The 12,938-nt window shown below is 37.4% G+C and overlaps 1 protein-coding gene across 1 annotated transcript in view; it reads left to right on the top strand.

The window, feature by feature from the left end:
- The window catches only part of LOC124623031 (O-acyltransferase like protein-like), a 102,563-nt gene extending 89,995 nt beyond the window's left edge, over window positions 1–12,568 (top strand). Inside the window, exons 10-11 of the mRNA XM_047148823.1 lie at window positions 6,256–6,367; window positions 12,284–12,568. Coding sequence (XP_047004779.1) covers window positions 6,256–6,367; window positions 12,284–12,432 — 261 coding nt within the window. The 3' untranslated portion in view covers window positions 12,433–12,568. The remainder of the gene's footprint in view (window positions 1–6,255; window positions 6,368–12,283) is intronic.
- The last annotated feature ends 370 nt before the right edge of the window (window positions 12,569–12,938 follow it).

Below are 12,938 nucleotides of genomic sequence, written 5' to 3'. Positions count from 1 at the left end.
GGGTGGGGCAGATGCTACCTGCCTATGGGAGTGTGCAAGAACTCAGTGGGGACAGAATACTGCTGCAAGACGCAGTGTTGGGAGGCTGTGCTGTGGAAGGGGGGAGAGTGTCAGGGATGGGAGGGGGAGAGGAGAGAAGTAGAAAAGGAGTGTTGGTGGAATATAAAGCATATCTAGTGCTGGTATGGAAGCAGTGTAGCAGGAAGGGGATGGGTGGATGATGGACAGGGACTTGTATGGGTTGAGGCCATGAAGAATATGTTGTTACGAGATTTTACACATCTGCACAGTTCAGAAAAGTTTATGTTGGTAGAAAGAATCCACATGGTACAGGCTGTGAAGTAGTCATTGAAGTGAAGCTCATCTTGGGCACCATGTTCAGCAACTGGGAGGTCCAACTGTTTCTTGGACACAGCATGGCAGTAGCCATTCATGCGGACAGACAGCTTATTAATTGTCATGCCAATATAGAGAGTGACACAGTGGTTGCAGCTTAGTTTTTAGATCACATGGTTGCTCCACAGTTAGCTCTGCCTTTGATGGGATAGAAGACACCTGTGACAGGACTGGAGTAGGTGGTGGTGCGAAGATGTACGGGGCAGGTTTTGTATCTAGGTCTGCTGCAGAGATGTAAGCCATGAGGTAGGGGCTTGGGATTAGGGGTAGAGTAGGGATGGACAAGGATTTTGTGTAGGTTTGGTGGGTAGCAGAATACCACAGTGGGAGGGGTGAGGAATGTAGTGGGGAGGATATTACTCTTACAGGGCACAAAGACAGGTAGCTAAAATGTGATTCAGCTCTGGGTGGTCCTGAGCCACAAGAGGAGGGCTCCTTTGAGGATGGACATGTGGGAGTCAGTTGGTGTTTGACTCCAACCTAAAGGTCCTGGTGGTGAGGGAGTCAGGAGTCCATAGAGGTTGGCTGCAGAAAGTCAATTGGAGAACATAACAGTTTTGTGATTTCATTAAATTTGAACAATTACATGTGTTTGCCCACAGCCCTGGCACAGCATGTGATGTCCACATGTCAGTGCAGCAAACATGACAGTAAGTCTTGTGGTTCATGCATGCCCCGGAAAGCTGTGTGCGTGTGCTTACATGGCACACTGGATGCTAATATACTGCCAACTGGCAATAGCACATAAGTCTAAGGTCAGCAGTGGCAGCCAGTCAACATTGAGACACTGAGGCCTAGTGTCCCAGTGATATGGCAGATGGCAGTGTTGACTATGGGCTGAACCTGGGGCTGCTGGTTGCATCACTGTCTGGTGATGATGGACACTGGCTGTATGGAGCTGGGTGTCCCTCCATTCATGCCTTGTACCATGAGGAGGAGGCAGCTTGAAGGTGGCCTGGTGGCAAGGCCATCAGGCAGTGGTTGTAGGTTTGCAGCTAGGCTGCAGCAATAGCTGCTGCATCAGTAGAGTGTTGTCAAACTTGCAGTGGAGATGGACACAGCGTGAGTGTTGATGGATAACTCTGCCATGCCGGTGATCTGCTCTGCGAGTCCGAGTGTATATATGTGGCCAGAGGAGTCTTGTCAGTGCAGAAGGAAAGCATTGTCATGTCTTTCCAATGTCATCAAACCTGCTTGTTAATATGGAAGATCACAACTGTTGTATACTTCTTGAACACTGAAACTTCCAAGAGGAAGGTCAGTGCCAGAGACAGCATTGAGCTCTTGCTTTAGCCCATGATATCACAGCCTGAAATGTTCAGTCTAATGAAATTTACTGACCAAACAAACAATATGTGTATCAAAAACGCAATCATTTTTTCTTCTATGAGAAAAAATGGTGTATTGTATTCAATGAAGGAAATACAAACATGAGCAGATAGCAGTAGCTGATCATTACTCAGTAATGAATGACTTAAAAGAAAATATAGAACAGAAATTCATAAAACAAAAGCTTTACCTGAACTCATTACATAACAACTCTGTTAGTGCCAAGTGATTTTCATATTTTCCAAAATAATTAAGAATTGTCTAGGGGGGAAGCAATTAAAAATTGATGAAACACTTAAAGAAGCAGGAACTTCATGAGTACAGTCACTGAGGGCACATTGGTATAATATTAGTCCCGAGGCAGGTTCATATAAACTAGTGAGGGTACAATGTTTTAAGAGTGAGTTAAATGAGGTGTTATGGGGTGAGGTATATGCAGCAAGAGATGCTAATGTCAAATTCAATTTATTCCACAGTAAATTGTTGTCAATATTTGAAAGTTTCTTGTGTAAAAAGTTATCAAGAAGGTCCCATTATAAAAAAGAAAGCTGATGATAACTAAGGGAATTAAAATCTCCTGTAAGAGGAAGAGGAAAATTTATATAAGAATAAGTCAATATGTGACATTATTGGCATAATACAAAAAATACTGCAATGTTTTAAGGAAAACTATTAAAAGTCAAGAAGTGCGCATCCTGATAGGAACTAATAATGGGGATAATACACTGAGGAGGTGACAAGTCATGGGATAGTGATAAACACATATACAGTGTGACGTTCCTTCCCTCCTTCACTCGGAGGGAGGAGACGAGACTCGTAATGATGTTCGTCCCCATCGGTATGACGTGGAACAGCACCTGTAACTCTCATAAGAACACAACTCCTCATGTGGTTTATAAATATTCTGTTATCTGTTCATGACAGTCTTCTCAGCTTGTGCAAACTCATAAACTGCAGTCAGTTATTTTTATTTTATGCCTGGTTAGCTCCGTGACGAAATAAAAATGTCCAGTTATTAACAACAATCTGATATAACTCCAGAGATAACTTATGTTGGAGTAAATGCTTTTTTAATGCACCATAATACTGGTTTATTAATCACTCTTGACTGTCCATTATTCATGTACTCATTTAGTTACTTAAAATATTTAAAGAGTCAATCAACTTGCATTAATACACTTTGCATTGTCCGTTTAGTGAGTTAGGCGACACATAAGATTTATCTTTTGACTCAGATTTTATTGTTCTTTCTGTAATTAATTGTTTGTCCTTACATGCACACAAATATGTCATTCAAGATTAACTTCTGTTCAGTTCAATAATTGTGACACTGACGACAACTTTTGACTAATCGGCGTACTTGTCATCTTCGTGTCTTCGTTTTATTGTGTCCTACTGTCATTGATCCATTGCTCTGAAGGTTTGTCACTGTTCATCAGTACGAAGGCTAAGTCTGAGAAACCAATATCACTCAATTGAACTCTAACAGTCGTCTTACATTCCGTCGCATTTAGAACGGTAAAGATGAACTTTCATCAGTCAAATGACTGAACAATACTTCAGTCTCTACCTCACCAATTATCAAACCTCCAAAACTGAAACACTCTAATAGCATTTGTGTCCAGACAACTATCGCAAAAGTACTCTAGAGGGACTCAAGAGCAACTAACTAACTGAACATTTCCATATCCGAGTTGCATTGTAGTCACATTGAATTTCCTTTTCGATGCGGCTACAACTCTCTTCCATGGTAAATGTTATCTTTGACTGAATTACTTTATTGGATTTAGCCTTCATTCATATGATTTTGAATTTATTCTATAGATGTTTGATAAAGAACCTATGATAATCCGTTCGTTTATCTCCCCTTTTTGTGTGCTATTCTCAGTATTTGAATGGTGTTGGTGTTAATCAAAATATTAACAGTGTAGATTTTATTGTCAATAGTTGCCATCACTGTCAAGATGACTCACTTCCCTACTTTAAGTTTCCACAAAGTTTGTTAACTGGGGTTTTCTGCCCTTGGGGCGATACAACAGATGGCAGCAGTATCTCGTACACAAAGTATAAAAAGGCAGTGCTTTGGCAAAGCTGTTATTTGTATTCAGGTGGTCCATGTGAGAAGGTTTCCAACAGTATTATGGCCACATGACAGGAATTAACAGATTTTGAATGTGGAGTGGTAGTTGGAATTAGATGCATGGGACATTCCATTTTGGAATGTCAAGCATGTGCCGAGAATACCAAATTTCAGGCGTTACCCCTCACCATGGACTGTGCAGTGGCTGACAGCTTGCACTTAATGACCAAGAGCAGCAGTGTTTGCATTGAGTCGTCAGAGCTAACAGACAAGCAACATTGCCTGAAATAATAATAGGAATCAACAAGGGACATACAACAAACATATCCATTAAGACAGTGTGGTGAAATTTGGCAAACAACTGATGTGAGGCCTTTGCTAACAGTACACTGCCTGTAGTGCTTCTCCTGATCTCATGGCCATATTGTCTGAACCATAGATGACTGGAAAACCGTGGCCTTGTCAGATAAGTCCCCAAGTTGAAAACAAAACACTGTGCAAACTGGTGGTGGCTCCATAATGGTGTGGGCTGTGTGTACTTGGGTTGGACTGAGTCCTCTGGTGCAACTGAACTGATCTTTGATTGGAAATGGTTACGTTAGGCTACTTGGAGACCATATGAAACAGTTTGTAGACTTCATATCTGCAAACAACAATGGAATTTTTATGTATGACAATGAGCCATGTCACCTGGTCTCTGTTGTTCGTGACTGGTTTGAAGAACATTCTGGACAATCTGAGTGAATAATTTGGCCACCCAGATTGCCTGACATGAATCCCATTGAACATTTAGGTATCATAATTAAGAGGCCAGTTTGTGCACAAAATCCTGCATCAACAACATTTTTACAATTATGGGCAGCTATAGAGGCAGCACGGCTTGATATTACTGTAGAGGACTTCAAACAACTTTTTGACTCCATGCCATTTTAAGTTGCTGCACTATGCTGGGCAAAAGGAGGTCTGACACAATGTTAGGAGGGATCCCATGACATTTTTCATCTCAGTGTAAAATTAGAAGTATATGGAGCTACTGTTAAATGGGAGACAGGACAGTCAGTCAGTGTACAAGATATCATAACGATTAAACTGCATACCAATGTTGTGAATGATAATTCACAAGTTGAGAGTACTTTTAACAATTACTTTCTAAATGTAGCAGCACAAATATTATTAAATGGTTCAGTCAAAGAATCAAGAGAATATATTTCAAATGTCAGTCCACAAAACCTTAAGCAACTAGAAACTGCACAAAAAATATTGTTTTAAGTGTAATTGCAAGAGTAGGGCTAAAACATGTGTTCATTAATGATAACACCAGTCATATATACATATCCTGTAAAATGACTCATTATAAACAATTTCCATAAAAAAATCATTGAAATGATATATGGAACATTTACTAACTAACTAGCAGTAAGAAACTTATCTTTCCTTGATAACTGCCTCAATAATGATGATCACTATCATATAGGCTTATAAGCAGTTGCATTTTACTTTCTGAATGACTTTATTTGTCTCATTTGGTACTTTATTCACAGATGCTTAGGCAGTCCCAAATTTAGAGCAAAAATGTCATTTATGGACACTTGCTGAAAACACTGCAACACAGAAATAATGATGTATAGTTCATAAGTTACTGTTCCTGTGATTTTTCTGGCACACAAATGAAAATGCTTGGAGCTGACACAGCTTGAATTACAATGGTAGAAACCACTCATATGCAAGGCTGAAATCAATAAATTACTCAAATGCTATCATATTTTGCTGAAGTAGACCTTTATAGTGTAGACTGAGTGTCACTGTACTCAGATCCCAATGAGGCCCTGCTGTAACATGAAAAGTGTAATGCAGAGCTGTTGTCAATATGTTGGTCGGCCATGGAGAAGAACACATTCAGGTTCATGTGAGCTGCCAGCTGGAGATGCTGTTTGCTTACCACTCACAATGACCCACTGGTCATAGGTCTAATGAGCTGCATTGATAGTGTGGCATCATCCATTTATACATGTAGTGAGATTATAAGATGCACCACCTAAGGGAAAATATTTCCATGTGTGCCTCTGTGTGTGGCTTTCAGGCTCTGTGTGTGGATTCCAGATAGCTGAAAAGTATGAAAGAATTTACAAGATGTGTATTTTGTAACATATGCCTTTTATATGGAAGCTACATTTCCCAGTCCCCCCCCGCCCCCCCCCCCCCTCCCCTTCCACCTTCCCACCCAATACTGAAGTTTTCTTCTCTCTCAGTATATCACTGAAGCTTCACTCAAACAAGGTTGGGCATCTCATCTACCTAGTAAGTAATGCAATTTTCTTTCTTTATTTGTTTGGGGACTTATTTTGAGCATTCTTTTCTTTTATTTACATTTGCTTTCATTGTTGAAACAAAATACTTGCTGTTTATGTTTTTTGGAAGTACCACTGTTGTATAACTGACTTACATTACAGATGCACAGCTATGCTGGAGATCTGGCCATTGTATTGTTAATATCAATGGCTCTCCACCTATTTGTTGAAGCTCCTTCACTTTTTCTGGCTCGAACCATTTTCAGTCGTCAAGGTGAGTGCAGTTGCTGATAATCCAATATTTTTTTTTCCTCACTAATATTTTAGAATTAAACTCAGTCTGTTTAATACTTTTATATGAATACTTCATCTGTAGTATGTTCAACTAGGTTATTTATTGGACACTCTGTGACTTGCTTATATTTGTGCCTTACATATTGATTACCAATTTCAAACACATTCCTGTAAGACGCCAGTAAAGTGTAAAGACAAGCAATTTTGTTTAAATTTTAAACATATTAATTATTTCAACTTTCCAGCTGCAGTTACATAAACTTTGGGAAACGACCACCATTTGAATTGGTCATTTTGGAAACAGCCTAACTCCATAGATGCATATTTTTCTGGAAACATAAAAAACTGTTTTTAAAAGAAAGATTAATACATATTAAAATATGCTGTGTCCTTTTTAAAGATTACAGTTGAGTGAGAAATTTAACATATAACACAAACTCTTGCTCCTAGCAGACCCAGCCAAAAGAGTGATCAAACTGGTTGGAGTTAAGATTTTTTTTTTTTTTTTAATTAATTCAAATTCATGTGAAAATTTATCACTGAAATGTGCTGTTGTAATCAACTTAATAATAATAATAACAGTAACAATAATAATAAACTTAATAATAATAATAATCATAATAATAGAACATTTAAAAACTGACTTATACAGCAAACTTACACAAATGCATGAATTAGTAATATATTGCCTTTAACATTAACATTAGTTTGGGGCATCTAACATTTTTCTTTTTTTAAATTATGCAACAAAAATAATCTTATAATGTTTTGAGTTCATAATGCAAATGCATGACTGAAACAATTTACTTCAAATTATCAATGACTCCAAAATCTCATGGTAAAATTGCTGATATTCATCAGGAATATGCAGCAAGACCTTCTTCAAGTCAGCATGCTTAGCTCCAGGGATTGACACCTATCTGTTGTATGTGCTTGTTTGGGATAAGCACACATTTTGCTTGCCAGTGCCCCTCCTGTCCTGTGAATTTACTATCTTATTGTATAGAAGAGGCCACCAATCATGCCATAGTAACTATGAACTTATCAGGGAGTCTTGAATTTACTATTATCTCACATACTTCTTTTGGAAGATAAATTTGATTGTGCTTTGACAAAAGCCTCTTCAAAACATCAAAATCATGGTTATTGGGGAGAAAAGAATATCCTCTCTGGGGAAAGAAGTGCTGGATTTGATCAAAATGCTCTGTTTCTACAAGAGCCATTAAAAATCTTAGTATGATGTGATTTCTGTTTTGACCAGCACAGCCATCACTAAAGTGGTGCAGTTTCTTCACATCCTTTGGAATGTAATTATCTTTGCAAAGCAGAAGCAAAGAAGCTACTTCATTTGACCCTTTGTTACCCTGGATTTCATCATAGATGTAAAAAATGACCTCCTTCTGACTTTGCATTATGAATTTCAGAAACATTGAGGTTTAACTGTCAAAGATAAAACAACTCCTGCACTGGAATATTAGGCACTGAAATATTCTGCATGTAGTCATCATTGAAGCTTAAAGAGTAGTGTGGAATTTGTTAGCTCTTCTTTTGTAGATCATTGATTCTGTGTCAGCAACATTCTTTGCCTTCTTGTTAAGGAATTGGAACTTTAGTTTCTGTTCCCCAAGCTTCGGATGTACAGCGGGTATCTACCTGAGGCCTCCAAAACCTGAGGTGAAGATGGTGTTTAAAGTATTTAGCATAGTACTGACATGTAATGTTTACTTCAAGATGTTTTTACTTAATCTTCTAAAACATGATTTTCATGTTTAACATTGCATCAAGGTAATTTTTCATCATGGAGGAATAGTGGGTTTGTATTCTTGGAAGAGAGTCAATATTTTGATGAATGAGCAACTTAATTTTGATAGGCTTTGAATTTGCTGTGGGGGTTTTTTCCTCTCAAATCAGCTGGAACCTACCTGCTATCAGCTGAAGACTGTAAATTCAAAATGGGCTAAATGATAAAATGGATGTTTTGAGACATTTAAAGAAAAACAATTTACTCCTTGTGGAATGTCTTAGTGCAAATAATACATTATTAAGTCACACTATAGCTCACTGTGACCTGGCAAGTAAAACTCAGTTACCCATAGTATCACAAAGAAAATGACAACAAAGGGCTAAGTCCCTTGATCTTGTATTGTTTCATCAATAATTGCAATAGTAAGATGATATGGAATAATAATAACAAATACCATCGTGTGACATTTTATGTGCATTTAACCACAAATGTCCTGGTAAAACTTCCTGAGCTCTTCAGGTAACTATGGTATCATACTTAATGAGTCCTTCTTCTTATTTCCTTGTAAGCTCTGCCAGTTGTCAACTTGCCTTCTTCAGGACATTGACCATTGTCCACTCTTCCAGCTCATTAAGTGTTCTTCGTATTTTGACCTTTCCAGGGACAGTTATTCAAATTCACAAAGTAGTCGATATCAAGAGTTTGTTGGTGGCGATCAGGTTTGCTGCTGCTCTGTAAAAGCCAAGAAAGTGTGAGTCATGTATTTCCAGACCTTTGATTGGCTTTGCATGATGTGATGAAGTCACTAACTTCATTAGGTCACCCAGAACAAAACATTTCACTGTCTTCTTTCTCTTTTCAGTGGTTGCCAAATTTCGATCACATACCAAAAAGATGTGTCCAAAAATGAGATATTTATGATTAACGCATTCTAACATACCACAAGACACTGGAAACATGTACAAGAACAGAAGAATTTTGCTTTTATTTTGTGTGCAGCAGTTGCCACTCCATGCACACAGTGTTTTCTTTATTGTGATGCTAGATATTTGATTGAGAAATGCAGTAAACAGAATGCGACTTCATTGGCTCCCCTGTCACCTTCCATCTGATTCTACAATTATGTTGTTGCTTCACCAGTGCCATGTACTCTGAAACTTTAACATGAGAGCTGCCTCATGTAGAACATATCTGAATGTTCAAGGGAAGGTACAAACATAAGCTGTTGGAGCTTTATGGGTAGTGTGCAAGTATCAGTTTGGTAACGTTGCAACAAGTGCATCAGTTCTTAACTGTGATGTGGCCCTTTCAGCTTTGCAGTGTTGCAGTTCAAGTCCTTGCTTAGCTTCATCAGCATTCTGGTCGTTTACTTTACCTTCTAGAACTAATTGGTCACATGTTTGACATGTTTTTGATTGTGGCTTTGTGAAGGATATGTGCAGAAAACCTGCAAGGAAAACTTTTCTGTAAAATTTATGTGTCACAGTACTATTGGGATATTTTACTTTGAATAGAGTGATAAGCCTGTTCATATTGAGACCAGGGCTTCAGTACTCCTTTGTTGTGCATTTTCTGCCATAGTGACTCACATCTCTATGCAGCATGTAATTTAGGCCCGAACACTCTGCCAATCTTCATCAGTGTATGTTCTATTAAATGCTCAACCTCTCTTGTCCTTGAAAACATTATCACTAGTTTTCAGTATTTCTTTGAAATACTGAAAGCATCCTTAAAAATGTTCTTACATACTTGTTTATGTCCACCATCACCACCAGGAACCATGAAAATCAATGTACACTGGCAGCAACTTTCCGTTGGGTAGCATACCTTCCATTTCACTGATGTTCTAGTGGAATAATTAAGAATGTGAGTTATGTCTGCTCATCTTGTTGGTTGAGTGTAGTAAATGAGTTCATCTTATGTTCTCCTGATAAGGAGTCACAATAATACCCATATTTGCAGGTAACCTAAAACCAAATATTAAGACACATTATAATGTTACAATATTATATTATTTGTTTTCAATCATAGGACTGTCACATAGACACTTCACATAGATACTCTTATTGAGGAGCATTAATATTTGATTTACCCATCTCACACCTGTGTTCTTGGCTGTTGCCTGGGAGGTCTTTCTCTTCCATTTTCTGTCTTGCACAATAAACCAGACACTCTTCTTTTCTTCTCCACCACTCTCTTACTTACAGTTTCACATTGTCTCCTCATTGTGTTTGGATCATCACAGTATTCAGACTCACAACACATCATAACCTCAGCCATCTTCATTAACAAATGTCAACTGATGAACAGCAAAGAGCCAGTGGTAGAATGTAGACTTAGCACACATCGACAACCCTCATAGTTTGAATGCCATCTATGAGTGTGCATAGAAAACTAACGGGGGCATGTACGGACATAGCACCTATCATCAGGTAATGGCCTTGACATGTAACTCCTATTGACAGCGAAATATAACTTTTCACAGAAATGGTACTTAGTTTCTTTTGAATCTGTAGTCTTCAATTCTCTTAGACAGCTGATTCTACTGTCACTCTTAAGATCATGGAAAGCTTAAATACCTTCTGGCAGACCTCCTTCCTTTCATAATTGAGTATAATGAAGTATTTAAAACAGTGACTATGGTTAGTGGATGACACATTTTTAGACGGATGAGGTCTTTGTGCATTGTTACAGGTGATGAGACCTTGTAAGCATATATTCTTTTCGTCTTTGCTCTTCTGATTATTAAATCTATCTAACAAAGATATTTGATGAAATATATCAAAATTAGCAAAGCATGCTTCCTTAAAATTGCATTTCTCACCTGTTTTTCTTGCCCAAAATTTTATTTCTTCATAGCTTATGTATTCACTTCCTTGAACACATGCTCTTTTAATTACCTTACTCTTGTATCCAGCTTCATTCCTCACACCCCTCTTTCATTTGTTTGAGTTTTACATTATTACATAACTTTAAAATAAAACTGCACCTCGTCATCAGATAAGATAACCAAGACCAAGAATGTTCTGTTCTGTCTAAGAAACAACTAAATCTTCAACAACAACAGATCTTATTACTAGAATAAATACGTCACACAACACTGCCAACAGAGTCAACAGTGCTACCACATTAAGATTTGAAACTCCAGAAATTACATTGTTTCTAAAACTAATACAGACTTGCTAGATACAATAAAATACTGAGGTCTATAGAAATTATGTCATTTCTATACTTGCTGTGGCCACCCTTAAAGAAGACCTGGACATAAATACCTCAATTGGTAAAAGAAGAATTCTTATAGGATCACTTTGTCTGTCTCTCTGACTGACTGACTGTTAAGAACCCTCTTTCTCAGGAACGGATAGATGTACCGAGTTCAAATTTATGTCACATACTGAGGTCTATGGTCCCTTGGCAGTGTAAAAAATATAAGCTTCCAAGATAATGCAATCAAATCATAGTGCCACTTATGCCACATATCTTGCAGTATCGATAACAATAACAAGCAAAAATTCTCAAGATTCTAGACTCCCGTAATGGATGAACTATCTATGTATATAATTAAGTTTGCATGGAACCCTTGGTGTGTGAGCCCTACTCGCACTTATCCAGATTTTTTCCTGGTCGTAACTGTACAGTTAATCAACAAATGCATGTCAGCACATACATTTGATGGTTTGACCAAGTAATTTACAATAACAGATAAGACTTAAGATGAAGCATATGAACATAGAGCTTTTTGATGAATAAAAGTTTGAATCTGTTTTCAATATATTAAAATTTGTTAATCAGCTGTTAATCTTCTGTTAAAATGATGTATAAAATGGAGAGAAGAATTAATGATAGTGCAAAGTTTTATAATGTCCTCAGAGAAAGAGAGAACACTTTACTGCAGCTAATCCAGAGCACTGAAATGTCATATCTCAGAGATTAAACACAGATGCTATGGGTGTGATATGTCAGAAACTGTGCAGCTTCATCAGACACTTAAATAATTGAAGTAAGGTCAATTCAGACATCTTTACCACAAATGCTCGCTTACATTAGTATAAAATAGAGTTTTTGTAGAAAGGAGAAGTAAGAAAACAAATTTATTGCATTAAATTTTAATCACACATGTGATGCCGGTATATAAACTAAATCTGTTGACAGGAAACCAACAGCAGTCTTCAAAAATAGTGAAAAGTCAAACTCCACATCAAAAAAATACAGTAGACCAGAAGAAAAAACAACAGAGGTGGCAGCATGTGTCTCCAACAGACATTCCAACATCAAGTGAATGCCCTGTTGGTCAGCCATAGCAATTTACTCAAGATCTTGGCAAAGTATCTCTGCATTGTAGAAACATTATCTCCTTCTACTAGTTACCTGCATAGTGATGAAGGGTAAAGTTTTGTTACATAAACAACAAGAATCTACTAGAAACTCAAGATTATTTTATCTAGTATGATAGTACTCTGTGAATAGAACTGTTGAAATTTCTAGTCTCATTTATTCACTGTAATTTCAATAGTTTTCATTTGATCACATGCTATGTATTACTGTCTATGAAAATTTATAACTGAATTGAGTGGTATTGGAACACTTCAAATGAAAACAATCTCTGCATATCATAGATACATTATTACTAGCAACATTGTGTGGAAAGCAAATGAATTGCTATGCACTTGCATAAATTAATATTGTTATTGTAGGGAATTAATGTCTGCTTATTTTAATTACAACTAAAAATATAATATTTATAAATTGTGGGCCTCATAAACAACTTTCTGCAATATGTAAATTTAAGTTGTTTTCTGCTGAAAAA

This window comes from Schistocerca americana, chromosome 7 (assembly GCF_021461395.2).
Source record: "Schistocerca americana isolate TAMUIC-IGC-003095 chromosome 7, iqSchAmer2.1, whole genome shotgun sequence".
NCBI lineage: Eukaryota > Metazoa > Arthropoda > Insecta > Orthoptera > Acrididae > Schistocerca > Schistocerca americana.
This window is presented reverse-complemented; position numbering and strand designations above follow the sequence as displayed.